General features: G+C 46.6%; 1 protein-coding gene across 1 annotated transcript; it reads left to right on the forward strand.

Moving 5' to 3' along the window:
* Positions 1-10,746: 10,746 nt before the first annotated feature.
* Positions 10,747-23,302, forward strand: TIMM22 (translocase of inner mitochondrial membrane 22). Its single transcript, XM_077294250.1, has 4 exons — positions 10,747-11,210; positions 13,637-13,833; positions 17,331-17,403; positions 22,942-23,302. The coding sequence occupies exons 1-4, from the start codon at positions 10,958-10,960 to the stop codon at positions 23,016-23,018; spliced, it is 600 nt and encodes a 199-aa protein (XP_077150365.1). The 5' UTR covers positions 10,747-10,957; the 3' UTR covers positions 23,019-23,302.
* The last annotated feature ends 2,748 nt before the right edge of the window (positions 23,303-26,050 follow it).

The raw sequence follows: 26,050 nt of genomic DNA on the forward strand, positions 1-26,050 counted from the left end.
GGGCGTATTAAATGCGGTTTTCCACTCATCCCCCTGCTTAATTCGCACCAAATTATACGCCCCACGGAGATCAATCTTAGAGAACCACTTAGCCCCCTTTATTTGAGCAAACAAATCAGTCAGCAGTGGCAGAGGATACTGATATTTGACTGTTATTTTATTCAAGAGTCGATAATCAATACACGGCCTCAAAGAGCCATCTTTTTTAGATACAAAGAAAAAACCGGCTCCTAAGGGAGATGAAGAAGGACGAATATGTCCCTTTTCCAGGGACTCCTTAATATATTCTCGCATAGCAGCATGTTCAGGTACAGATAGATTAAATAAACGACCCTTTGGAAATTTACTGCCCGGAATCAGATCTATGGTACAATCGCAATCTCTGTGAGGAGGTAGTGAACCAAGCTTAGGCTCCTCAAAAACATCACGATAATCAGATAAAAATTCCGGAATCTCAGAGGGAATAGATGACGAAATGGAAACCAAAGGTACGTCCCCATGAGCCCCCTGACATCCCCAGCTTAACACAGACATTGCTTTCCAGTCAAGAACTGGGTTATGAGATTGTAACCATGGCAATCCGAGCACCAAAACATCATGTAGATTGTACAACACAAGTAAGCGAATCGTCTCCTGATGGTCTGGATTCATACGCATAGTCACTTGTGTCCAGTATTGTGGTTTATTACTAGCCAATGGTGTAGAGTCAATACCCTTCAGAGGTATAGGAACTTCCAGAGGCTCTAGATCAAACCCACAGCGCCTGGCAAAGGACCAATCCATTAGACTCAAAGCGGCGCCAGAGTCGACATAGGCATCCGCGGTAATTGACGATAATGAACAAATCAAGGTCACAGACAGAATAAACTTAGACTGTAAAGTGCAAATTGAAATAGACTTATCAACCTTTTTTGTACGTTTAGAGCATGCTGATATAACATGAGTTGAATCACCACAATAGAAGCACAACCCATTCTTTCGCCTAAAATTCTGCCGTTCGCTTCTGGACAGAATTCTATCACATTGCATATTTTCTGGAGCCTTCTCAGAAGACACCGCCAAATGGTGCACAGGTTTGCGCTCCCGCAAACGCCGATCAATCCGAATAGCCATTGTCATGGACTCATTCAGACCTGTAGGTGCAGGGAACCCCACCATAACATCTTTAATGGCATCAGAGAGACCCTCTCTGAAATTCGCCGCCAGGGCGCACTCATTCCACTGAGTAAGCACAGACCATTTACGAAATTTTTGGCAGTATATTTCAGCTTCATCTTGCCCTTGAGATAGGGCCATCAAGGCTTTTTCAGCCTGAATCTCTAAGTTAGGTTCCTCATAAAGCAACCCCAAAGCCAGAAAAAACGCATCCACATTGAGCAACGCAGGATCCCCGGGTGCCAATGCAAATGCCCAGTTTTGAGGGTCACCCCGCAGCAAGGAAATTACTATCTTAACCTGCTGTGCGGGATCTCCAGCGGAGCGAGATCTCAGGGAAAGAAATAATTTACAATTATTTTTGAAATTCAGGAAACGAGATCTATCCCCGGAGAAAAATTCTGGTATAGGAATTCTAGGTTCAGATATAGGAGCATGAATAACAAAATCCTGTAAATTTTGAACCTTCATAGCAAGATTATTCAAACCTGTAGCCAAACTCTGAGGATCCATTTTAATCAGGTGAGATCAGAGCCATTCAAGGATTAGAAGGAGAGAGAGAGACAAAGGCTGCAATTAGAGCAGAAATGCAACTGAGTCAACTAAAAAGCAAGCTCAGAAGAAAAAAAAAAAAAAAAATCTGCAGACTTCTTTTTCTCTCCTTTCTTCTGCCAACGGTTTTAACCCTTGGCCGGCCATACTGTCATGGTTCCCAATGGCAAGGAAACGTCAGAGAACTTAAACTACAGACTAGCTCCTGGGTGATGGAATCTCGAGCTGACCGTGAGCTAAACCTACCACACAACTAACAGTGGCCGGGTGGCGTACCTACGTTTTATCCCTAGACGCCTAGCGCCAGCCGGAGGACTAACTAACCCTAATAGAGGAAAAGACAGACCTGGCTTACCTCTAGGGAAATTCCCCCAAAAAGGAGACAGAAGCCCCCCACATATATTGACGGTGAGTTCAGAGGAAAAGATATACGTAGTATGAAGGTAGGTTCAGCAAAGCGAGGTCCGCTTACTAGATAGCAAGAAGATACAATAGGGAACTTCACGGTCAGCTGAAAACCCTATTAAAATACCATCCCGAAATTACTTTAAGACTCATGTGTCAACTCATGACACCGGAGTGGCAATTTCGGCCCACAAGAGCTTCCAGCTACAGAAAAATAACATAACTGTGAACTGGAACAAAAATGCAAAACAAACTTAGGACTAAGAGTCCAACTTAGCTGATAGTAGTCTAGAAGCAGGAACATGCAACAGAAAGGCTCTGGTTACATTGATGGCCGGCACTAGAATAACTGAGCAGCAAGGCTAAATAGGATACACCCATATCCTGATGGAAACAGGTGAACAGAGAAAGTGAAGCACACAAGTCCAGTACCACCAGTGACCACCGGGGGAGCCCAAAAACCAAATTCACAACAGAATACACTACTAGAAACATCATCAGTACATGAATACAGCACAAAAGGCATCATCAGTACATGAATACACTACCAGAAACATGGTATATGTATACACCACCAGAACAACTATTAGTATATGAATACTTACCAGAACCACCATCTGTACATGAATACAGCACCAGAACCACCATCATTATATGAATGCATCACAAGAACCACCATCATTACATGAATATGGCACCATAACTGACATCAGTATATGAATACATCACCTGAACCGTCAGCGGTACATGACTACAGCAATATACTTCAGACAGACCAGGATCAATTGCAATATCATGCGATATACAATACGATATATAAATTTTAAATAAATTTTTTATATAAATATAAAAAATTTTTATATAAAAAAATAAATAAATTTTTTGTGTTGTGTTACTTAAACCTGCAACTCCCTGTATGACTTTAAAGAAGCACTCTCACAAAAAATATAGCCTAAACCTGTGTGAATGTGTATGTAGTGTAGTACTGTGTAGGTATATTAATATACTTACTAATTGCCGTCTTCTCTGGTGTCCAGAGCCACTCTGATCCTCTTCTGAGATATGCAACAAGTTCTAACAGTCTAGGTCACGGAAGTGAAGAGCTGGAAGTGACTTCTCCATTGCTAATCTATGGAGTGATAGAACGAGGCGTTTACAATATAAGCCTATGGCGCGCATCAAAACGAATTTCATAGACTTATATTGTAATAGTAACCTCCAGATCACGCATAGAACCCTGATTGATCTGGAGAGTCGGAACTTCAGTCGCGTGACTCAGAAGAGGACCGAAGTAATGCTGATCACCGGAGAAGACATATATTAATACAGCTATGCTACACTACACATTCACATAGTATTAGCTTAAAAAATGTAATGGTAGTGCTTCTTTAACAATGGAAGGGAGATGATGGAAGTTGTTGTTGCCATCTATAATCAAACTGCTGACCACACAGAAGCCACACTACTGATTAGACACCGGCAGAAGCACCATTAAACAAAGAGCAACTTAACTTTTGGTAAATGTTTTATATACTTTAGGCCCTTTAATTCTTAGCAGATCGGTGGTCTTTGGGTCTTGTGACCTCCACGGATAACACAAAAGACCTCTCAGAAGTGGGCTGTTTTGGGAGATATTAGCCTATGACTTTCTACCGTATCTGTACTTTGTTAGGAGTGCTCTTCTGTCTCCTAAGCTGCTCACTTCTAAGAGGTATGTTGAGTGATCAGTGAGGGTCTAAAGAACTCGTTTACACTTACCGTATATACTCGAGTATAAGCCGACCCGACTATAAGCCGAGACCCCTAATTTTGCCACAAAAAACTGGGAAAACTTAATGACTCGAGTATAAGCCCAATGTGGAAAATGCAGCAGCTACTGGTAAATTTCAAAAATAAAAATAGATACCAATAAAAGTAAAATTAATTGAGACATCAGTCGGTTAAGTGTTTTTGAATATCCATATTGAATCAGGAGCCCCATATAATGCTCCATACAGTTCATGATGGCCCCATAAGATGCTCCATACAAAATACGCCCCATATAATGCTCCATACAGTTTATGATCGGCCCCATAAGATGCTCCATATTAAAATATGCCCCATATAATGCTGCACAAATCTTGATTATGGCCCCATAAAATGCTCCATACAGATATTTGCCCCATATAATGCTGCACATGGCCCCATACAGATATTTCCCCCATATAATGCTGCACATGGCCCCATAAGATGCTCCATACAGATATTTGCCCCATATAACGCTGTACATGGCCCCATAAGATGCTCCATACAGACATTTGCCCCATATGCTGTGGCTGCGATTAAAAAAAAATGACATACTCACCTGTCAGCTACTAAAGTAGCATTTATACTGTGACAATTAAACAGGAACCATTCATACTGCCCCCATACTATTACTACATTTGAATAAGTTAGGCTATGTGCACACGTCAGGATTTCTTGCAGAAATTAACTGAACAAAACCGGACATTTTCTGCAAGAAATCAGCATACGGATTTTTCGCGGTTTTTTTTCGCGTTTTTCTCACGTTTTTTGTGCGTTTTTTTGTGTGGATTTTTCCAGATGTTCCCAATGCAATAATATAGTGGGAAATCCGCAAAAAATCCACAAAATTAATGAACATGCTGCGTTTTTTTCCGCGATGCATTTTTTTAGTGGAAAAAAAGCAACATATGCACAAAAATTGCGGAATGCATTATAAATGATGGGATGCATATGTATGCGTTTTTAAGCGTTTTTATAGCAAAAAAAAGGCGAAAAAAATGCGAAAAATCCAGAACACGTGCACACAGCCTAAGGCCGGTTTCACACGTCAGTGGCTCCGGTACGTGAGGTGACAGTTTCCTCATGTACCGGAGACACTGACTCACATAGACACATTAAAATGAATGTGTCTCTGCACATGTCAGCATGTTTTCACAGACTGTGTGTCCATGTGCAAAACACGGAGACATATCAGTGTTCGTGGGAGCGCACGGATCACACGGACCCATTAAAGTCAATGGGTGCGTGTATATGCGTACCACACAAGGATGTCGTCCGTGTGGCGTCCGTGTGCTGTCCGTGAGCGTTTTTAAAGTCATAGGGTTAAAATTGCAACAAATTGTTTCAAAACACAGACACGGACAGCACACGGACAACACACAGATGACACACGGATGGCCTACGTGCACACAGACACGGATAGCTCCGGGACCGTTTCTTCCGGTACCGGAAATATCTTGACATGTGAGACTGGCCTAACTGGTATTTTTAAGGGGTGAAATGACTTTGGGCCACTGATGTCACATCATTACATACACATACCTCCCAACCGTCCCGAATACAGCGAGGCAGTCCCAATTTTGAGAGTCTGCCCCGTCTTCCCGGCCGGGACCTTACTTTTCCCACACTGCAATGTGAGCCTCAGCCTCATCCATCCTCCCGCGGAACCGCACACCACATATATGGCAGCTCTGTGCACACAGGACCTGTGATGAGGTCACAGGAGGGGAGGAGTCAGGGGTCACATGATCGGGGCCTCCGTGCATGCAGGACTCTGCTGTGCTGTCATGGTGCTGGATGAGGGTAAGTTTATGTGTGAGGTCAGGAGGGGTTTACAGTGTGGATGTAGCAGAGCCGCGTGTGTATGAGGTGTACGGAGCGGAGCAGCGTGTGTACGAGGTGTACAGAGTGCATTCGCTTGTGTACGAGGTGTACGGAGCGGAGCCGTGTGTGCAAGGTGTACAGAGCGGAGTCGTGTGTACGAGGTGTATGGAGCGGAGTCGTCTGTGTGTGCGAGGTGTACAGAGCGGAGTCACGTGTGTACGAGGCATACGGAGCGGAGCCGCATGTGTACAGAGTGGAGCCGCGTGTGTATGAGGTGTACAGAGTGGAGCCGCGTGTGTACGAGGTGTACAGAGCAGAGCCGTGTGTGTACGAGGTGTACGGAGTGGAGCCGTGTGTACAAGGTGTATGGAGCGGAGTCGTGTGTGTGTGTACGAAGTGTACGGAGTGGAGCCATGTGTGTACGAGGTGTACAGAGCGGAGCCATGTGTGTGTACGGAGCAGAGTCGGGTGTGCATAACTCCCAACCGACCTGGATCCATAGAGTCTCAAAATCTGGACTGCCCGCTGTCCCGGCCGGGATCCTCCTTTTCCCGCATGGCCTCAGACCAAATGTACTGCCGCTTTAAACTGCTAGCGCAATCGCTAGCAGTGTCGGATCGGAGCAGATATTGCTCCTTGCTTTGACACTGACTGGCACAGGAGACACGGAGAGGTCTTTATCAGTGGCGTACCGGAGCTGCAGCGATGTGAGCAGTCAGCGGCATGGCGCGGCTGGATGACATCATTCAGCGCCGCAGGAGAGGAAGCTGCCGGCTGCTGTGAGGGAGCGCGGTGAGAGGTGTGTGTGTGTGTAGGTGTGTGTAGTGATGGAGAAGGCAATGATGGGGGTGTGAGGGCAATGATGGTGGGGTAACTATGTGTGGCCATTATACTGTACCCAGCATCATCATCATATGTGGCCATTATACAATATGGAGCACTGTGTGGCCATTATACAGTATGGAGCACTGTGTGGCCATTTTTTTTGTTTATAATTATTGTTTATGAAAGTGTTGTCAGCAGTGCTAAATGGGTGTGGTTGGGGCGTGGATATGGGTGTGACTAGTTGTGGAATGGGTGTGGTCAGAGGCGTGGCCTAAAATTTGCCTGTTAGGTGGTATTGTGGCACAGTTTAGCAGTGCTAGATTACTGTGTAGCGGTGGTATTGTGGTACAGTATGGCAGTGTTAGATTACTGTGTAGCGGTGGTATTGTGGTACAGTATGGCAGTGTTAGATTACTGTGTAGCGGTGGTATTGTGGTACAGTATGGCAGTGTTAGATTACTGTGTAGCGGTAGTATTGTGGTACAGTGTTAGATTACTGTGTAGCGGTGGTATTGTGGTACAGTGTGGCAGTGTTAGATTACTGTGTAGCGGTGGTATTGTGGTACAGTGTGGCAGTATTAGATTACTGTATAGCGGTGGTATTGTGGTACAGTGTGGCAGTGTTAGATTACTGTGTAGCGGTGGTATTGTGGTACAGTGTGGCAGTGTTAGATTACTGTGTAGCGGTGGTATTGTGGTACAGTGTGGCAGTGTTAGATTACTGTATAGCGGTGGTATTGTGGTACAGTATGGCTGTGTTAGATTACTGTGTAGCGGTGGTATTGTGGCACAGTATAGCAGTGTTAGATTACTGTGTAGCCGTGGTATTGTGGTACAGTATGGCAGTGATAGATTGCTGTGTAGCGGTGGTATTGTGTATCAGTGTTAGATTACTGTGTAGCGGTGGTATTGTGGTACAGTATGGCAGTGTTAGATTACTGTGTAGCGGTGGTATTGTGGTACAGTATGGCAGTGTTAGATTACTGTGTAGCGGTGGTATTGTGGTACAGCATGGCAGTGTTAAGATTACTGTGTAGCGGTGGTATTGTGGTACAGTATGGCAGTGTTAGATTACTGTGTAGCGGTGGTATTGTGGTACAATGTGGCAGTGTTAGATTACTGTGTAGCGGTGGTAATGTGGTACAGTGTGGCAGTGTTAGATTACTGTGTAGCAGTGGTATTGTGGTACAGTGTGGCAGTGTTAGATTACTGTGTAGCGGTGGTATTGTGGTACAGTATGGCAGTGTTAGATTACTGTGTAGCGGTGGTATTGTGGTACAATGTGGCAGTGTTAGATTACTGTGTAGCGGTGGTATTGTGGTACAGTATGGCAGTGTTAGATTACTGTGTAGCGGTGGTATTGTGGTACAGCATGGCAGTGTTAGATTACTGTGTAGCGGTGGTATTGTGGTACAATGTGGCAGTGTTAGATTACTGTATAGCGGTGGTATTGTGGTACAGTATGGCAGTGTTAGATGACTGTGTAGCGGTGGTATTGTGGTACAGTATGGCAGTGATAGATTGCTGTGTAGCGGTGGTATTGTGGTACAGTATGGCAGTGATAGATTACTGTGTAGCGGTGGTATTGTGGTATAGTATGGCAGTGTTAGATGACTGTGCAGCGGTGGTATTGTGGTACAGTATGGCAGTGTTAGATTACTGTGTAGCGGTGGTATTGTGGTACAGTGTTAGATTACTGTGTGGCAGTGTTAGATTACTGTGTAGCGGTGGTATTGTGGTACAGTATGGCAGTGTTAGATTACTGTGTAGCGGTGGTATTGTGGTACAGTGTGGCAGTGTTAGATGACTGTGTAGCGGTGGTATTGTGGTACAGTGTGGCAGTGTTAGATTACTGTGTAGCGGTGGTATTGTGGTACAGTGTGGCAGTGTTAGATTACTGTGTAGCGGTGGTATTGTGGTACAGTGTGGCAGTGTTAGATTACTGTGTAGCGGTGGTATTGTGGTACAGTGTGGCAGTGTTAGATTACTGTGTAGCGGTGGTATTGTGGTACAGTGTGGCAGTGTTAGATGACTGTGTAGCGGTGGTATTGTGGTACAGTGTGGCAGTGTTAGATTACTGTGTAGCGGTGGTATTTGTGGTACAGTGTGGCAGTGTTAGATGACTGTGTAGCGGTGGTATTGTGGTACAGTGTGGCAGTGTTAGATTACTGTGTAGCGGTGGTATTGTGGTACAGTGTGGCAGTGTTAGATTACTGTGTAGCGGTGGTATTGTGGTACAGTGTGGCAGTGTTAGATGACTGTGTAGCGGTGGTATTGTGGTACAGTGTGGCAGTGTTAGATTACTGTGTAGCGGTGGTATTTGTGGTACAGTGTGGCAGTGTTAGATGACTGTGTAGCGGTGGTATTGTGGTACAGTGTGGCAGTGTTAGATTACTGTGTAGCGGTGGTATTGTGGTACAGTGTGGCAGTGTTAGATTACTGTGTAGCGGTGGTATTGTGGTACAGTGTAGCAGTGTTAGATTACTGTGTAGCGGTGGTAATGTGGTACAGTGTGGCAGTGTTAGATTACTGTGTAGCGGTGGTATTGTGGTACAGTATGGCAGTGTTAGATTACTGTGTAGCGGTGGTATTGTGGTACAGTATGGCAGTGTTAGATTACTGTGTAGCGGTGGTATTGTGGTACAGTGTGGCAGTGTTAGATTACTGTGTAGCGGTGGTATTGTGGTACAGTATGGCAGTGTTAAGATTACTGTGTAGCGGTGGTATTGTGGTACAGTATGGCAGTGTTAGATTACTGTGTAGCGGTGGTATTGTGGTACAGCGTGGCAGTGTTAGATTACTGTGTAGCGGTGGTATTGTGGTAAAGTATGGCAGTGTTAGATTACTGTGTAGCGGTGGTATTGTGGTACAGTATGGCAGTGTTAGATGACTGTGTAGCGGTGGTATTGTGGTACAGTGTAGCAGTGTTAGATGACTGTGTAGCGGTGGTATTGTGGTACAGTGTGGCAGTGTTAGATTACTGTGTAGCGGTGGTATTGTGGTACAGTATGGCAGTGTTAGATGACTGTGTAGCGGTGGTATTGTGGTACAGTATGGCAGTGTTAGATGACTGTGTAGCGGTGGTATTGTGGTACAGTGTAGCAGTGTTAGATTACTGTGTAGCGGTGGTATTGTGGTACAGTATGGCAGTGTTAGATTACTGTGTAGCGGTGGTATTTGTGGTACAGTATGGCAGTGTTAGATGACTGTGTAGCGGTGGTATTGTGGTACAGTGTGGCAGTGTTAGATTACTGTGTAGTGGTGGTATTGTGGTACAGTATGGCAGTGTTAGATGACTGTGTAGCGGTGGTATTGTGGTACAGTGTGGCAGTGTTAGATGACTGTGTAGCGGTGGTATTGTGGTACAGTGTGGCAGTGTTAGATTACTGTGTAGCGGTGGTATTGTGGTACAGTGTAGCAGTGTTAGATTACTGTGTAGCGGTGGTATTGTGGTACAGTATGGCAGTGTTAGATTACTGTGTAGCGGTGGTATTTGTGGTACAGTATGGCAGTGTTAGATGACTGTGTAGCGGTGGTATTGTGGTACAGTGTGGCAGTGTTAGATTACTGTGTAGTGGTGGTATTGTGGTACAGTGTAGCAGTGTTAGATTACTGTGTAGCGGTGGTATTTGTGGTACAGTATGGCAGTGTTAGATTACTGTGTAGCGGTGGTATTGTGGTACAGTGTGGCAGTGTTAGATTACTGTGTAGTGGTGGTATTGTGGTACAGTGTGGCAGTGTTAGATGACTGTGTAGCGGTGGTATTGTGGTACAGTGTGGCAGTGTTAGATTACTGTGTAGTGGTGGTATTGTGGTACAGTGTGGCAGTGTTAGATGACTGTGTAGCGGTGGTATTGTGGTACAGTGTGGCAGTGTTAGATTACTGTGTAGTGGTGGTATTGTGGTACAGTGTGGCAGTGTTAGATTACTGTGTAGCGGTGGTATTGTGGTACAGTGTGGCAGTGTTAGATTACTGTGTAGCGGTGGTATTGTGGTACAGTGTGGCAGTGTTAGATGACTGTGTAGCAGTGGTATTGTGGTACAGTATGACCCATTTTTATAGTAAGCGGTATGGTATTATTGTGATACTGCGCAGTGGGAGGCACACATCACGTGACGCTGGAGAACTGTGTGCTGCCCGGCATCGCGCAGGCGCACACATCGCTCCTACAAAGCAGCTGCCTGTGCCTGACGCAGAGGGGCGGGGCAGCAATCACGTGATTATGTGACGAATCTGCCGGCGCCGCTGCATAAACGTGCGGCCTGCTCTCTCTCCTGGCAGCGGGTGGCCGGTAGTTCCTGGGCGGCATTGTTACTCATCATCACTGAGATCTGTTCAACTAGTTTTATTTGTTTTCTTCATATTAGTGTGGAAAGTGCGCTGCGGAATCTATCACGTGTGCGGACTGTCATGGCGGCGCCCGGTGGAAGCACAGTGCTGACCCCCGGGGCTGGGACTCCGTCCTCAGCAGCGGCTCCCGGGGATGGTACATTGCAGTACAGCCTGATACTGGAGCACCTGGTTGGGGAGAAGAGGAGACCGAAGGATGTGATTCCCGGGGGCCTCGGGGGATTCCCGGCGCCGATAAAATCCGATGAGCAGAAGATGATGGAGCGGGTGATGGAGAGCTGCGGTTTCAAGGCAGCCCTGGCCTGTGTGGGCGGTGAGCGGACTGTCAGCAGCAATCACCTCTAGTAATGGGTGTGGTCTGACCCAATTAGCCAATGAGGGTCCAGCTTCTATCCTGTAACGGGCATTAGAGAAATGAAAGCAGCTCTGTGATTGGCTGCCATGGGCTAAACTGTGGTGATTGGTTGTTGCTAGGTGATATACTGAGCAGCAATGGCCTGAACTCCAGATAGAGAGACCGCAGTACTTGTGGGAAAAAGCAGTATTTCTGCATGTGTGAACATGGCCCACAGGGATTTAACAGATATAAATGTTTTTTTTTTTAATTTACATATGTTAAGACAATAAATCTGCTGCTTCTCTCCCTCCTTTTTCTGTGCTGCTGCCCTGTCCTTTGCTTACAGGCTGCGGTGCCCTCACGACTACAGCAGGCGATCACTGGGCGTCCTCATGGGCAGCACCATTCAGCCCAGTGATTGGCTGCAGCAGATATGTGGGCAGTAGATGAGATGTCGCTGCAACCGGTGATGCGGAGGGCGAGAAATAGCAGGTTTATTGCTATTAACACGGGCGAGCTGATAAGAAAAAAACAAACCCTCAGCCTTAAATCTCTAAGGCTAGGTTCACATTGCGTTAGGGCAATCCGTTTAGCGCTAGCGGCTTAGGGGCCGCGTTCAGGGGTCGCGTTAACGTCCCCGCTCTCGCAGATCCCCGATCTGCGAGAGCGGGGAACGGACCTCGGGCGCGCCGCAGACGCTGCAAGCAGCGTCTGAGGCGCGTCACAGAAGAACGGCACATCACTAGCGCGAGCTGAAAAAGGCACGCGCTAGTGATGCGCTGCAGGCGAAATTTACATTGCTGTCAATGGGTGCGCTAACGGACCCGTTGCACGGCGTTAATTGTGACATTTTCGCCGTGCAACGCTGTCCGTTAGCGATCACCCACTAACGCAATGTGAACCTAGCCTTAAAAGGGTTGTCTGGTGTTAAGCTACAAATCTGTGGTCACTCACTGACTCCTCGCACTGCCGGGATCCTCCAGTATGTGATCTGCACACTTACCGCCACATTCCAACAATACAAGTGTAGTGAGGGGCCGCACACGTCTAGTCGGAGTGTGGCCGGGATTATGCCGATCACCTGACTGCCGCTCCTTGTGCTGACGCCAGAGGATCCTCACGGTGCGCGCGATCTGAGGGATTCAAAGTCTGCAGACTTGGAGCTTAATACCTTACAACCCCTTTAAATTCATCTTGTGCTACAATACATAACCAAAAATGTAGAAATTACTAGGAGGCGCTAGAAGTGGAGCCCTGCAGGCACCTGAGCTTTTTTTTTTAGATAACATTAATGAGAGAGTGACTGTGGACTTATTGATTTTGACCAGACTACCCCTTTTAAGTAACTTGCCTTTATTTAGGGGCACGACGGTACCAGCTGAGAGTGCCTACAGTGGGCTTCTGAGCTTTAGAACTGGACCAGGGAGCAATGGAAGACGTTGGCCCAGTGCGATGAGTAACCTCATACAGCGCATGGATGGCTGGATTCTTGTCCATTTTCTGGGGACAAGATGGCACAGAAATGCAGGTAGTTCTCAACAACCTGCCTGTTAGTTCTTAGTCCCACAGTAAAAAAAAAAATGAATATAGTCCTGGATAACCCCATTAAATAAAGTTATGCCTGTGAGAGGCAGGATGCAGGGGCAGTAACAAGCACTGACTGACGAGGGTCCAGAGAGGCAGCAAGTTCTGTACATTACAAACATGACGACTATACCAGGCGCTCTGGGAAAGTACTAGTGATGAACATGTCGCACACCGTTCTATAGGACAGTGTTACTAACATGGCCTCCTCAGAAATGATGTAGTGGACAGCACAGGGGGGCCAGGAGCACAATGTATTCTGTAGTGTGGTCACCAACCAGCAGGTTCCCACCAGGCCTCCAGCCGAGCAGTTCTGCATCATTCATCCTACTGATCTGGGCTGTTTGAAGCATCTGTGCGTTATTACCATGAGGCCAGCCGTAATGATCCTCTATTATGTGTCATTTTCATCCATTTATTACGCCTGGCAATTTACCGGAGGAAGTAACCTGATCCTGTAGAGACAAAACTAATCATACGTCAAAGAGACCGCGGCGGCCCGTGTCACGGTACGGGGTCACTGAGCGGCTGTCCACACTGGGATGTAAGGGGATCCGAGGACACGTCTCAGCCATTGCCCACTGTGTTTCTGCTGGATCGTGAGTTTATTGCACAGGGCCCACTGAGTTCCTGTGTTGTGCAGCTGGCGCTAAGTTAATGTCCCATGGTCTGCCGATACAAGCACGTTGCATAAGCACCTATGGGCGGCCATGGCTTCATTGTTGCAAAAGTATAACTCCCATCATGCCCTGCTAACTGTGGCACTAACTACAATCGTCTAGTCATGCACCTATGATAGTCTCTGCTTTCTCTTTCAGGTTTTGTCCTGGGTGGAGCCTTCGGTGTTTTTACTGCAGGTATCGATACCAATGTCGGCTTTGATCCTAAGGATCCATATCGTACTCCCACTGCCAAAGAGGTGCTGAAGGACATGGGTCAGAGAGGAATGTCCTACGCCAAAAACTTTGCCATCGTGGGAGCGATGTTCTCCTGTACGGAGTGTTTGGTGGAATCTGTAAGTCCATATCTGCTGTGTCAGACCTGCATTGTACTCTGTGTGATGGTGCCATTAATCCTCTGACACTGGGCGAACAATGTCGCCCACAAAGTTTTGTGATCACATGAAAGATCTGTAGGATTGGCGAATGTTACGTGAGATTAGGAAAACAACGTGACCTCCTGACCGTTAGTCTACAAGCTCTGCGCTCTCCATGTTCCACCTCTGGTGTTGGAGGAGGATTACTTACTATCAGCTTTAGTTTACATGTCCTCGAAAGCCTCCTAAACTCGGCCATATTCCCAAACCTATGGTTATATTATTAGTTATGGTGGGAAAGAAAAGATGCCTCCAGGAAATCTCTCAGATCTGAGAACTTGTCCGTACTTTGTCCGCTTACAGAAATTTATGGAAGAACCTGAAGCAAAGAATCTTTCATTTTCCACAAGATTTCTGCATGTAATTATGGAGGTATGGTAGCGGTCAGATCGGGATCAGACTCCTGATGACCCTCACTAAGAAGCATTTAAAAAAACTTTCTCCACCAAATGCATTTATCCCCTAGCTACACAGTACGTGAAAAATGTATGATTACCAGAGGTCACAACTGATGGTGAAAGCAGGAGTCCTGAAGTCTCTCACGTCCACTAACTTCTATGGGTGACAGCTCGCATAGACTTTCTGTCCGTATTGCGTCTAGTTTATCGACATATTAGTCTTGAATTATACGACCATAAACTGCAATGTCACTTAAAAAAAAAAAGCCATTTCTTGCATTTCTGCAGGAAGCGGCTCCATCGGTGAATTGTTTCTCACAAGCAGAATAACTGCTAATAAATGAACTACGATGGGCACGGACACATCCTCCCTCTTACCTATCAGTGCTAGAAACTTTGCAGCTTTTTGCTTCGTTACACTTGATGCCAAGGTTTATTAAAGGGTCTAATTTCATTTTATCCGCACTTGCTGTATGTACCAGGCCATATTGGAGCATGTGAATTAGTTCCTATTATTTGCCATCAGACATTGCCTCCTGGTATCCCAGGACTAAATGACTGAGCTGCTGGACCAGATACCTGGATGAAAGTGACACCTTATCTGGTCCGGAGGTGGCAGGTCCCAGCAGTCAGTACACACCGGTGACACATTGGCTGACCCCAGGTATATCAGCATTATCCGAGAAATCGCATGCGTGTATCATCCACTTCACTACGACTGGACCAGGGTCTGAAAGTCACTTATGGGGAACACATTTGAGTGTCTGCAGGCAGCCAGCGGTGGACGCTGAGCCTCACTAGGCGGTTTCTGTAGATTGCTCAGTACATAACCGTGAAGCCACAATCACGCCCTCAGTATTTGGTCAGTTTTTTTACCTCCGTATCTGTAAGCCAAAACCAGGAGTCTGTGAAAATACAGAAGTGGTGCATATGTTTCTATTATACTTTTCCTCTGATTGTTTCACTCCTGATTTTGGCTTATAAATACTGAGGTAAAATACTGAATGTGTGAACGTGGTCTAATCCTCTAATTCTGCATGTGCTATAGGTGGCTACGATAGTCCCCCTCACAGCACGCGGACATTTCATCTAGTAGCAATGTGCGCTCTCGCTGTTGGCTGATTCCAGCTATACGTTACATAATGGGGATGTGTGGGCTGATTTAGTGTTACTGTTATTTTTAGCAAGTAATTACCAAACTGTGCCAAGGAACGGCCTGAAGTTACAGGGTTTGTCTATAGAAATGTTCAGTGTCAGCTGTGCCTACACACGGGAGACAATGTTACCCGCCGCTCCTAAAGTGAACGTGTCATTTCTCACAGAAGCAGCTTCTTATACCGGGCGTCTGAGAACATATGGCCTAAACGGGTCAGTCCCTGAAATCTGCTGGCCACCCATAGATACTCCTGACCATGTAAAGGTTTGGAGGGTCTACAGCCCATCACAAGCCAGGGTACGTCATCCCCATTATTAACTTGCTGCTGTATCAGGAAGACAATGTCATAGTGAGCATGGCATAAATTCTCAATGTGGACAGAACCTTCTGCCGCCTCCCGACTCAAAAATATTTTCAGAATCTGTCCTTATCTCAGTACGAATCAACCCAAGTGTTAGTGCATGCCCTCGTGATCTCCCTCCTCGACTACTGCAATCCCCTCTGTGGTCTCCTGACTAACACTCACACCTCTCTGGTCCGTCCTCAACTTGACCACCCGATTAATCCACCTTTCCTCTCCCTATTCCTTTGCCAATCCCTTCACTGGCTTCCAAGTCCCCAATGAAATGACTACAAATGACCTACAAGACTCCATAATCTGTCTCCTCCATACTAACCTCCCGATACCTTCTCACATGTAATCTCCAGTCCTCACAAGATTTCCTGCTCTTCTCCTCACTCATACATTCCTCCCCCAATCATCTCCCCATATTTTACTGAGCGTTCCCCATCCTCCCTTCCTCATCAGAATCAGATTGTCTTCCACGATCGAAAACTCATCTCTTCATAAAAGCTTACAGCAATAACTACACTGCCACCGCAGCACCATCGTAGCTACTCTGACCTACTGTCTCCCCCCTCCATACCCTATAGATTGTAAGGTAAGCTGGAGACGTCCGGGTCCTCTCCCCCGTTATCAGACAGTCATGGATTCTATGTGCTCACACCATCCTAAAATGTACAGTGCCCTGGAACCGATGGTGCTTTATAATAATTAGTATATAATACTTGAGTGAGCGGCTGGTCTGCGTTCACACTATGCCTGGCCTCTCGCATATGCACTGTCTGGCTCTGACACATGGAGCTGTCTTCTTATACCACCCATACCTTGCTATCGATTTTTTATTTTTTTTTCCAACCCATTTTGAAATAGGCAGCGCACTGTATTTTTCAGTACACATATTGATATATAGTGCCAACGCGACATGTTTTTGGCACACGTTAGGCCTCTTATAACCTGTGGGTATGCTCGGCGTATATGTCGGTAGCATCTTCTATTGTGCTCGCCAAATGTGCACGTAGAGATGGTTCATATGACAGAGGCAAAGTGTAAATTGTGTATGATATGTGAGTGTAGTATGTATATTGTGTGCTGAGCCTTACAGTAGGGTAAGGCCGGCTGACGTTTGGGTGTCACTGTGACTGTACACATGTTAATGTCGGGTGAACCCAACAGCTTTAGCCGGACGAGCATTTTCTGGCTCTCCCCATACACATTATATGGGCGGCTGGACCTGCTGAAGCGGACGGCTCCTTGACGTTATTACAATGTGTAAGGGATGCCTTACCATATAAAATTAAGATGTGAAGAATTGGGCTTTCTAAATTTTAACAGGAGTGATCCTTTGTTCTCAAAGAAAGTAAGCTTCCGCCAGTGGTGTCTGGCAGCGGCTTATTCCCTTTTTCCACGTTGAGAACACGTGGACGCCACATATACAAAGACTAACAAGATAGCTGTGGAATGGATGATAAGAAGCATCAAACTAACTCTAATTTTCTGTTTTTGTTACTTTTCTTTCTAGTATCGTGGAAAGTCAGACTGGCAGAATAGTGTAATTAGTGGATGTATCACAGGGGGCGCGATTGGATTCAGAGGTTAGTAGATAGTCATGTAATCAATAACGACTACACTAATTATTTATCTTCTTGAAACCCTTATTCAGGTTTTAGGAATGAAGAATGAAAAGATAAGTAGTTTATAGGATGCTTCCTGCTGTTTAATGTTTTCCTGCACAAGAAACGGTCCATGTGGAGAGGGATGAATACACCGTGTCTCTCTGGGGGCAGCGTTTGGTCCTAGGAGGCCTCTGTATATGGAGGTGCACATATGGCCTCTCATCAGTCCTGGAGGAAACTGCTGAACCTTCTTATTAGCCAGTGACCAGGCCAGTGCGGGACGTGTACGACACTTGTGTCAGGCTTTCATTATAAGGGGAACTGCACCACAAGTCTTAACCCCTTCACAACCTTGCCTTTTTGTGTTCTCGTTTTTCGCTCCCCTCCTTCCCGGAGCCATAACTTTTTTTATTTTTCCGTCAATATGGCCATGTGAGGGCTTATTTTTTGCGGGACAAGTTGCACTTTTGAACAACATCATGTCGTCTACTAGAAAACGGGAAAAAAAAATCCAAGTGCAGTGAAATTGCCAAAAAAAAGTGCAATCCCACACTTGTTTTTTGTTTGGCTTTTTTGCTAGGTTCACTAAATGCTAAAACTGACCTGCCATTTTGATTCTTCAGGTCATTACGAGTTCATAGATAAAATGTAACCTAGAAATGTTTAGTGTCTAAGTGGTAAAAAAAAAATTCCAAACTTTGCTAAAAAAAAAAAAATTGCACAATTTTCCATTACCCATAGCGTCTCCATTTTTCATGATCTGGGGTCAGGTGAGGGCTTATTTTTTTGCGTGCTGAGCTGGCGTTTTTAATGATACCATTTTGGTGCAGATACGTTCTTTTGATCTCCAGTTATTACATTTTAATGCAATGTCCCGGCGACCAAAAAACCGTAATTCTGGTGTTTCAAAATTTATTTTTTTTTCTCGCTACGCCATTTAGCAATCAGGCTAATCTTTTTTTTTTTTTTTATTGATCGGGAGATTCTGAACGCAGCGATACCAAATATGTGTAGGTTTTATTTTTTTATTTATTTTTTATTATTTTGAATGGGGCGAAAGGGGGGTGATCTAAACTTTTATATTTTTTTTCATATTTTTTAAAACTTTTTTTTAAAACTTTTGCAATGCTTCAATAGCCTCCATGAGAGGCTAGAAGCTGGCACAACTGGATCGGCACTGCTACATAGCAGCGATCATCAGATCGCTCCTATATAGCTGAATTGCAGGCTTGCTTTGAGCGCCGACCACAGGGTGGCGCTCCACAGCAGGCCGGCGTCATTAACCATAGAGGTCTCAAGTCCCTGTATGGTTCCCATCCTGATGCATTGCCAACCCCCGATCATGTGACGGGGTCGGCGATGCGATCATCTCCGGCCGGAAGCGCCGGTTAAATGCTGCGGTCAGCGTTTGACAGCGGCATTTAAATGGTTAATAGCGGCGGGTGAATCATGATTTCACCTGCTGCTATTGCGGGCACATGTCAGCTGTACAAAACAGCTGACATGTCCTGGCTTTTTGGTGGGCTCAGCGCCGGAATCCACATCAAAGCAGGGGATCCAACCTCCGCTGTAATAGTACGGCGGAGGTCGGGAAGGGGTTAAATGTCCTGATAGATAGATAGATACATACATACATACATACATACATACATACATACATACATACATACATACAGTTCAGTAGTGTGCACTCTCTCACTGCAGGCGGTCAGAATACGCTGGGAGTTAGACCTCATTCCTTGCATACAAGTGCGATCTGTGATTTCCTCAGATAGCATTCATACCTGTGATAGTCTATGGTGCCATTCACATGTCCACAGAAAATCGGGGAGACATGATCAATTTTGATCCAAGGGTTGGATCAGAATTGGCAATGCAAGTCTATGGGTCTGTAATAAAAAAAAAAAAAATATATCGGACTGCACTCAGATGACATTGGAGTGCAGTTTAGTTTTAATGGACTGCGAGAGTGGAAAAGGTGGAGAAACTTCCCCCCCCTTCACATACGAGAAAAACTGATGACACTCTTAGCACAATAATTGGTTTGTTTTTCTCGTACGTAAGAAAATCTCTCATGTGAATGGACTGTTGTATATCAGGATGGATACCATTGATTTACTGAAAAGTGACTCTCCTAGAAGAGCCTACTCTCACGTGGCATCATTCTTGTAAAGATGGCGCATCCGGGTAGTGGTAGAGACTAGGATAAGGTACTGGGGAGATGCTCCCCATCTGTGTAACCACTTGGCCATTCTGCGAGGAGATGGATGAAAGTCATAAATTATTATTATTATTATTATTCTTATAGCGCCATTTATTCCATGGTGCTTTACATGTGAAATACGGGGCAAATATAGACAAATACATTAAACATGAGCAAAAACAAGGCACACGGGTACATAAGGAGGGAGGACCCTGCCCGCGAGGGCTCACAGTCTGCAGGGGATGGGTGATGATACACTAGGAGAGGGTAGAGCTGGTTGTGTGGCGCTTCAGTTGGTTCAGGATCACTGCAGGCTGTAGGCTTGTCGGAAGAGGTGAGTCTTCAGGTTCTTTTTGAAGGTTTCTATGGTAGGCGAGAGTCTGATGTGCTGGGGTAGAGAGTTCCAGAGTATGGGGGAAGCACGGGAGAAGTCTTGGATGCGGTTGTGGGAAGAAGAGATGAGAGGGGAGTAGAGAAGGAGGTCTTGAGAGGATCGGAGGTTGCGTGTTGGTAGGTACCGGGAGATCATGTCACAGATGTATGGAGGAGATAGGTTGTGGATGGCTTTGTAGGTCATTGTGAGGGTTTTGAACTGGAGTCTCTGGGTGATAGGAAGCCAGTGAAGGGCTTGGCATAGGGGAGAGGCTGGGGAATAGCGGGGAGACAGGTAGATTAGTCGAGCAGCAGAGTGTAGGATGGATTGGAGTGGTGCCAGAGTGCTAGAGGGGAGTCCAGAGAGTAGGAGGTTGCAGTAGTCGAGGCGGGAGATGATAAGGGCATGCACTAGTGTTTTTGTGGTGTCACGGTCAAGGAATGCGTGGATCCGGGAAATGTTTTTGAGTTTGAGGCGGCAGGAGGAGGCAAGGGCTTGGATATGTGGCTTGAAAGAGAGGGCAGAGTCGAGGATCACCCCGAGGCACCGGGCGTGTGGGACTGGGGAAAGTGAGCAGCCATTGACATTGATGGATAGGTCTGGTGGAGGGGTAGAGTGAGATGGGGGAAAGATGATGAATTCTGTTTTGTCCATGTTCAGTTGTAGAAAGCGAGCAGAAAAGAAGGCTGAAATAGCAGACAGACAGTGCAGGATTTTGGTAAGTAAGGAGGTGAGGTCAGGTCCGGATAGGTAGATCTGCGTGTCATCAGCATAGAGATGGTACTGCATACCGTGGGATTCTGAGCTGTCCCAGACCGAAGGTGTAGATGGAGAAGAGTAGGGGTCCTAGAACAGAGCCTTGAGGAACACCGACTGACAAGGGGCGAGGTGAGGAGGTGGTGTGGGGGAGGGAGACACTGAATGTCCGATCTGTCAGATATGATGAGATCCAGGAAAGTGCCAAGTCTGTGATGCCAAGAGATGAGAGGACTTGTAGCAGAAGGGAGTGGTCCACAGTGTCAAAGGCAGAAGACAGGTCCAGGAGAAGGAGGACAGAGTAGTGTCGCTTGTTCCTGGCAGTTAGTAGGTCATTGGTGACTTTAGTTAGGGCAGTTTCAGTTGAGTGATGGGAACGGAAGCCAGATTGTAATCGATCAAAGAGGGAGCAGGAGGAGAGGTGAGAGGACAGTTCAAGATGGATGTGTTGCTCCAGCAATTTGGAGGCATAAGGAAGAAGAGATATCGGGCGATAGCTAGACACAGATGATGGGTCGAGGGAGGGCTTTTTGAGGATGGGTGTGATCTTGGCATGTTTGAAGGATGAGGGGAAGACACCTGTTGTGAGTGAGAGGTTGAAGAGGTGCGTTAGGGTTGGGATTAAGACCGTGGAAAGGTTAGGGATGAGGTGGGATGGGAGCGGGTCGAGCGTGCAGGTGGTGAGGTGTGATCTTGACAGGAGGGTGGAGAGCTGATCTTCTGTCATGGTGGAGAAGCTGGTTTTGGAGGAGCAGGGGTGAGCAGCTAAGAGGGGCTGTGGGCCAAAGCTTTCTCTGATCGTATCGATCTTCTGTTTAAAGAAAGAGGCAAAGTCTTCAGCAGAAATGAGAGGGGAGGGAGGGGGTGCAGGGGGACGGAGTAGAGAATTGAAAGTGTTGAAAAGCTGTTTAGGGTTGTAAGACAGGGAGGATATGAGAGATGAGAAGTAAGTTTGTTTTGCGGCAGTGAGCGCGGACTTGAAGCTGGCGAGGGACTGCTTGTATGTGGTGAAGTGGTCAGCGGAGCGGGATCGTTTCCATCTTCGCTCAGCGATCCTGGAAGCCCGTCTCAGTTCTTTAGTCAGGCTGGTCAGCCAGGGTTGCCTGTTGACTGTACGAGTTTTGCTATGCATGAGCGGGGCGGCCGAATTGAGTGTTGCTGTTATTGTGGCGTTATAAAAAGCAGCAGCAGCATCTGTGTCATGAAGGGAGGCTATGTCGGTAAGAGGGAGAAGGGACTCAGAGTGATTGTAAGTTGAGATGTTTGAGATTTCTGCGAGGGAGTTCGTGGATTGGGGGTTGCACACTAGGAGAGGAGAGGGAAGAGAATGTCAGTAGGTTGTGGTCAGACGGGGTGGGGTGAGTTAGTGAGATTAGTAAGGGAGCAGAGGCGGGTGAAGACGAGGTCCAGCGTGTGGCCATCTTTGTGAGTGGCCTCAGAGGACCATTGAGTGAGGCCAAAGGAGCCAGTCAGTGATAAAAGTTTTGAGGCAGCTGAGGTGGAAGTGTCAATCGGGATGTTGAAATCACCCATGATGATAGTGGGGATGTCAACAGAGAGGAAATGAAGTAGCCATGTGGTGAAGTGGTCGAGAAAGGTGGAGATGGCTAGTTCTGGGGGGCGGTAGATGACAGCCAGCTGGAGGTTGGAGGGGGAATAGATGCGGATGGAGTGCACCTCAAATGAGGGAAGAGTAGCGGAGGGTGGTAGCGGGATAGGAGTGAAGGAACAGGTGTCGGACAGGAGCAAGCCAACTCCTCCACCACGTTTGTTGGTGGAGCGAGAGGTGTGAGAGAGGTGGAGACCGCCGTAGGAAAGCGCAGCAGGAGAGGCTGAGTCAGAGGGGGTGAGCCAGGTTTCCGTGATGCCAAGGAAGGAGAGTTGGTGATGAAGAGGTCATGGATAAATGGCAGGTTGTTGCAGACGGAGCGTGCGTTCCATAGTGCTCCAGGTAAGGGGACCGGGGGAGTGGGGGCTGGATGAATGGGTATGAGGTTGTCATGGTTGGGAAAACGTGCAGAGGATCGAGGTAGGGGGTTAGAAATGAGCGTGGGGATGTGTTGAGGTGGGCCGGGATTTGGGGATACATCACCGGATAAAATCATAAAGATAAAATCTAATCATTTGCCTGTATCCGATCTCTGTCCTGGCACTCGGAAGTAATGCAGCTTCTGTTCTCTTGCAGCTGGACTCAAAGCTGGCGTTATTGGCTGTGGAGGATTTGCTGCTTTTTCTGCCGTCATAGACTATTACCTGCGGTAGAAGCGGTTTGCAGCCAGGTGGCGCCACTCCACCATGGACATCATTGATGGGAACACGCAGGACTGAGGACGTCGGCCGCACTCTCAAGTTCTGGTTTTGTAGTGAAAATGTTCTACTTATCAAGAGTTTCCAAGACCCAGTCAGAAACCCCTTGAGATTATGATCCACAGGAAAGAAATTATTTATCTTTAAAGAAAGGTTTATTTTACCCCAAAACTTATTTATACATCTGTACATAGCGTCTGTTTCTGCGGTGGAATTAAAGGAGACCTCCATGAAGAGAATCCTGGGGGCTGTGATTCGTCCTGCACAGACCCTAGCAAAGGGTTTGTGTTTTTTTTCCCATAAGAATTCATTTAATTTCCAAGTTGTGAAGACTGAAAATGCCGAGGTCTAAGGATTATCTCACAGGGCAATAAAATATTCAAGATTTCTATAAAGGTGGTGAAGTCCTGTTGTGTGCGCGGTCTGATCAGCTTCTCATACATCCTGTTTAATAGCAAAAAAATCCAGTGTGAGCAGTGTAAATACAAAGGGTTCAATAAATTGTACTGGTTGTACCCCTGGGGCTGAGGATTCCTGCTGCCGGAGACAAGTACGTGATTTTCATACTTCCGGCCATATTCAGACTAGACTTGTCCAGCCTAGCTCAATACACTTGCATTGAGAGAGGCTGCGCACGTCTTGTTGGCATGTGACCGTATGTATAAAATCACATACTTGTGGTCTCGTGTCTGGCACTGAAGAATCTTGACAGCTGTGAGGATTCACAAGTCTGCAGTCACATATAGTGACTAGTACCCCAAGGCTGGACAACTCTTAAGGGGACACTGGGAGTTGCAGGTTCATGGGACACAATTGTCAGTGGCGCTGAGCTGATTTTGCAGTTGATCACTGTACTAAACTCAGTGTTGTACTCATGTCCTGATGGTCGTCCTGATACTGTGATGTAGTAATCCTTAATTTGACAGATCATTATAGGGTCAGCGCACTTTCCATTGGATGATACAGACTGAAAATATAGCAGTCTAAGCAAGGACTTGTATGTCAGCTGGAGAATTGTTTGGCTAGCAGATGTTTCACCCAACTCTCCCATTCACAGGAGCACTGGCTCTGCTGAGCGCTTCTTTTCTCTGCCAGAGTCACTGTCAGACATCTCTGGTGGTGGCTTATCTCTAGAGAAGGATTTACAGTCCGAAATCTGACATTCTGGATCCTTATTTCCTCCCCACTGATCATCTGTTGGCCAACAGTCTGTGTACGGCGGCCTTCACTATTGCCAAAAAGGTATGGCCACTTTCAATCTGACTTACCAATAGGGGATCTGACCACTAAGGGCAGAGACAGACTGCCGTATAACTCGTGCGAGCATCACATCGCACTGCACGGACTGGCCGGCACCTCTCCTGACCTGAGCAAGACAGCGTGATGGATTACTATGCAGCTGTCAAGCTCAGGTCAGGAGAGCCGACAGCCAGTACGAGGTTTACGATGGGATTATCGCACGAGAAATACGGCAGTCTGTCTCTGTCCTTACAGTGCCTAGCACAGCATAAATATTTAATGTACTTGTCTATATTTGCCCCCTATTCACATTTAAAGCGCCATGGAATAAATGGCGCTATATAAATGTATAATAATAATGTGACATACGGCCCTAGGGACACCATAGGCCATCGCTGCTTGAATGGTGAGTGCCAGCTGCAGGGACCGTTCAGCAGAATGAAGGGGCTGCAGTGGGTGCCATATTCCTTTTGTTTTTACTGATCTGTATGATGGATATGCCGGGCACTGCAGTTCGGCACTCCAGCCTAGATTGCTGCATGTTTAAGCTAGGGCAACAATGTTTAAAGGGGTCGTCCAACAGCTCTCACGTCTACATTACGGGGCACCGCCGACGTGGTATCAGTCGTCTGTTTGGCGTGAATCCTGCACACAGGATAGGCTTGTATGCAGAAGTGAGAAGCGCTAACCTTTTTATGTCTTGAAAAGTCCTTCAACATGAATGATGATTGACAGAATGTCCGGAGTAGTGACAGGCGCTATGGTGTCCTGTGCAGAGTATTACATTTACACTGATACCATTCACATCTTACTAGGAAGCTGTGATAATAGCCGAAGTGGCCGTGACACACAATTGTCCCATTTCTCAGCCTGGATGTTCTCGGGATCACATCCCATACGCACGGACTGGACCCTGCCTGTAATGAGACTCCAGCCGCACAGGTCCTGTTTGTAATACTGATACTTTTTGGGAAAGTTTCTGCAAATAGTGATTCTCTTCCATCACATGTTCTGTAACCTCAAAGTAAATAGTGTTGGTTCTGAAAAAGCCTCTGCTTACAGTGGACATAAACCAGTCCCCACTAACAAGGCCTTACCGGGACACTTAGGGTACCGTCTCACATTGGCACTTTTGTCGCTACGACGGTACGATCCGTGACGTTCCAGCGATATCCATACGATATCGCTGTGTCTGACATGCAGCAGCGATCAGGGACCCTGCTGAGAATCGTACGTCGTAGCAGATCGTTTGGAACTTTATTTCGTCGCTGGATCTCCCGCTGTCATCACTGGATCGGTGCGTTCGCTTGTAACCAGGGTAAACATCGGGTTACTAAGCGCAGGGCCGCACTTAGTAACCCGATGTTTACCCTGGTTACCATCGTAAATGTAAAAAAAACCAAACCGTACATACTCACATTCTGGTGTCCGTCAGGTCCCTTGCCGTCTGCTTCCCGCACTGACTGTGACTGCCGGCCGGAAAGTAAAAGCAGAGCACAGCGGTGACGTCACCGCTGTGCTCTGCTTTCACTTTACGGCCGGCACTCAGTCAGTGCGGGAAGCAGACGGTGAGGGACCTGACGGACACCGGAATGTGAGTATGTACGTTTTTTTTTTTTTTTTACATTTACGATGGTAACCAGGGTAAACATCGGGTTACTAAGCGCGGCCCTGCGCTTAGTAACCCGATGTTTACCCTGGTTACCCGGGGACTTCGGCATCGTTGGTTGCTGGAGAGCTGTCTGTGT

The sequence above is a fragment of the Ranitomeya variabilis genome, chromosome 3, assembly GCF_051348905.1.
Source record: "Ranitomeya variabilis isolate aRanVar5 chromosome 3, aRanVar5.hap1, whole genome shotgun sequence".
NCBI classification, from domain to species: Eukaryota; Metazoa; Chordata; class Amphibia; order Anura; family Dendrobatidae; genus Ranitomeya; species Ranitomeya variabilis.

What these genes read in the sequence shown, in the direction of transcription:
- TIMM22 (XM_077294250.1), top strand. Translation starts at nt 10,958, where the DNA reads ATGGCGGCGCCCGGTGGAAGCACAGTGCTGACCCCCGGGGCTGGGACT. An exon ending in AGCCCTGGCCTGTGTGGGCG is followed by an intron (nt 11,211 to 13,636) that starts GTGAGCGGACTG and finishes TTTCTCTTTCAG; the next exon opens with GTTTTGTCCTGGGTGGAGCC. An exon ending in CGGAGTGTTTGGTGGAATCT is followed by an intron (nt 13,834 to 17,330) that starts GTAAGTCCATAT and finishes TTTTCTTTCTAG; the next exon opens with TATCGTGGAAAGTCAGACTG.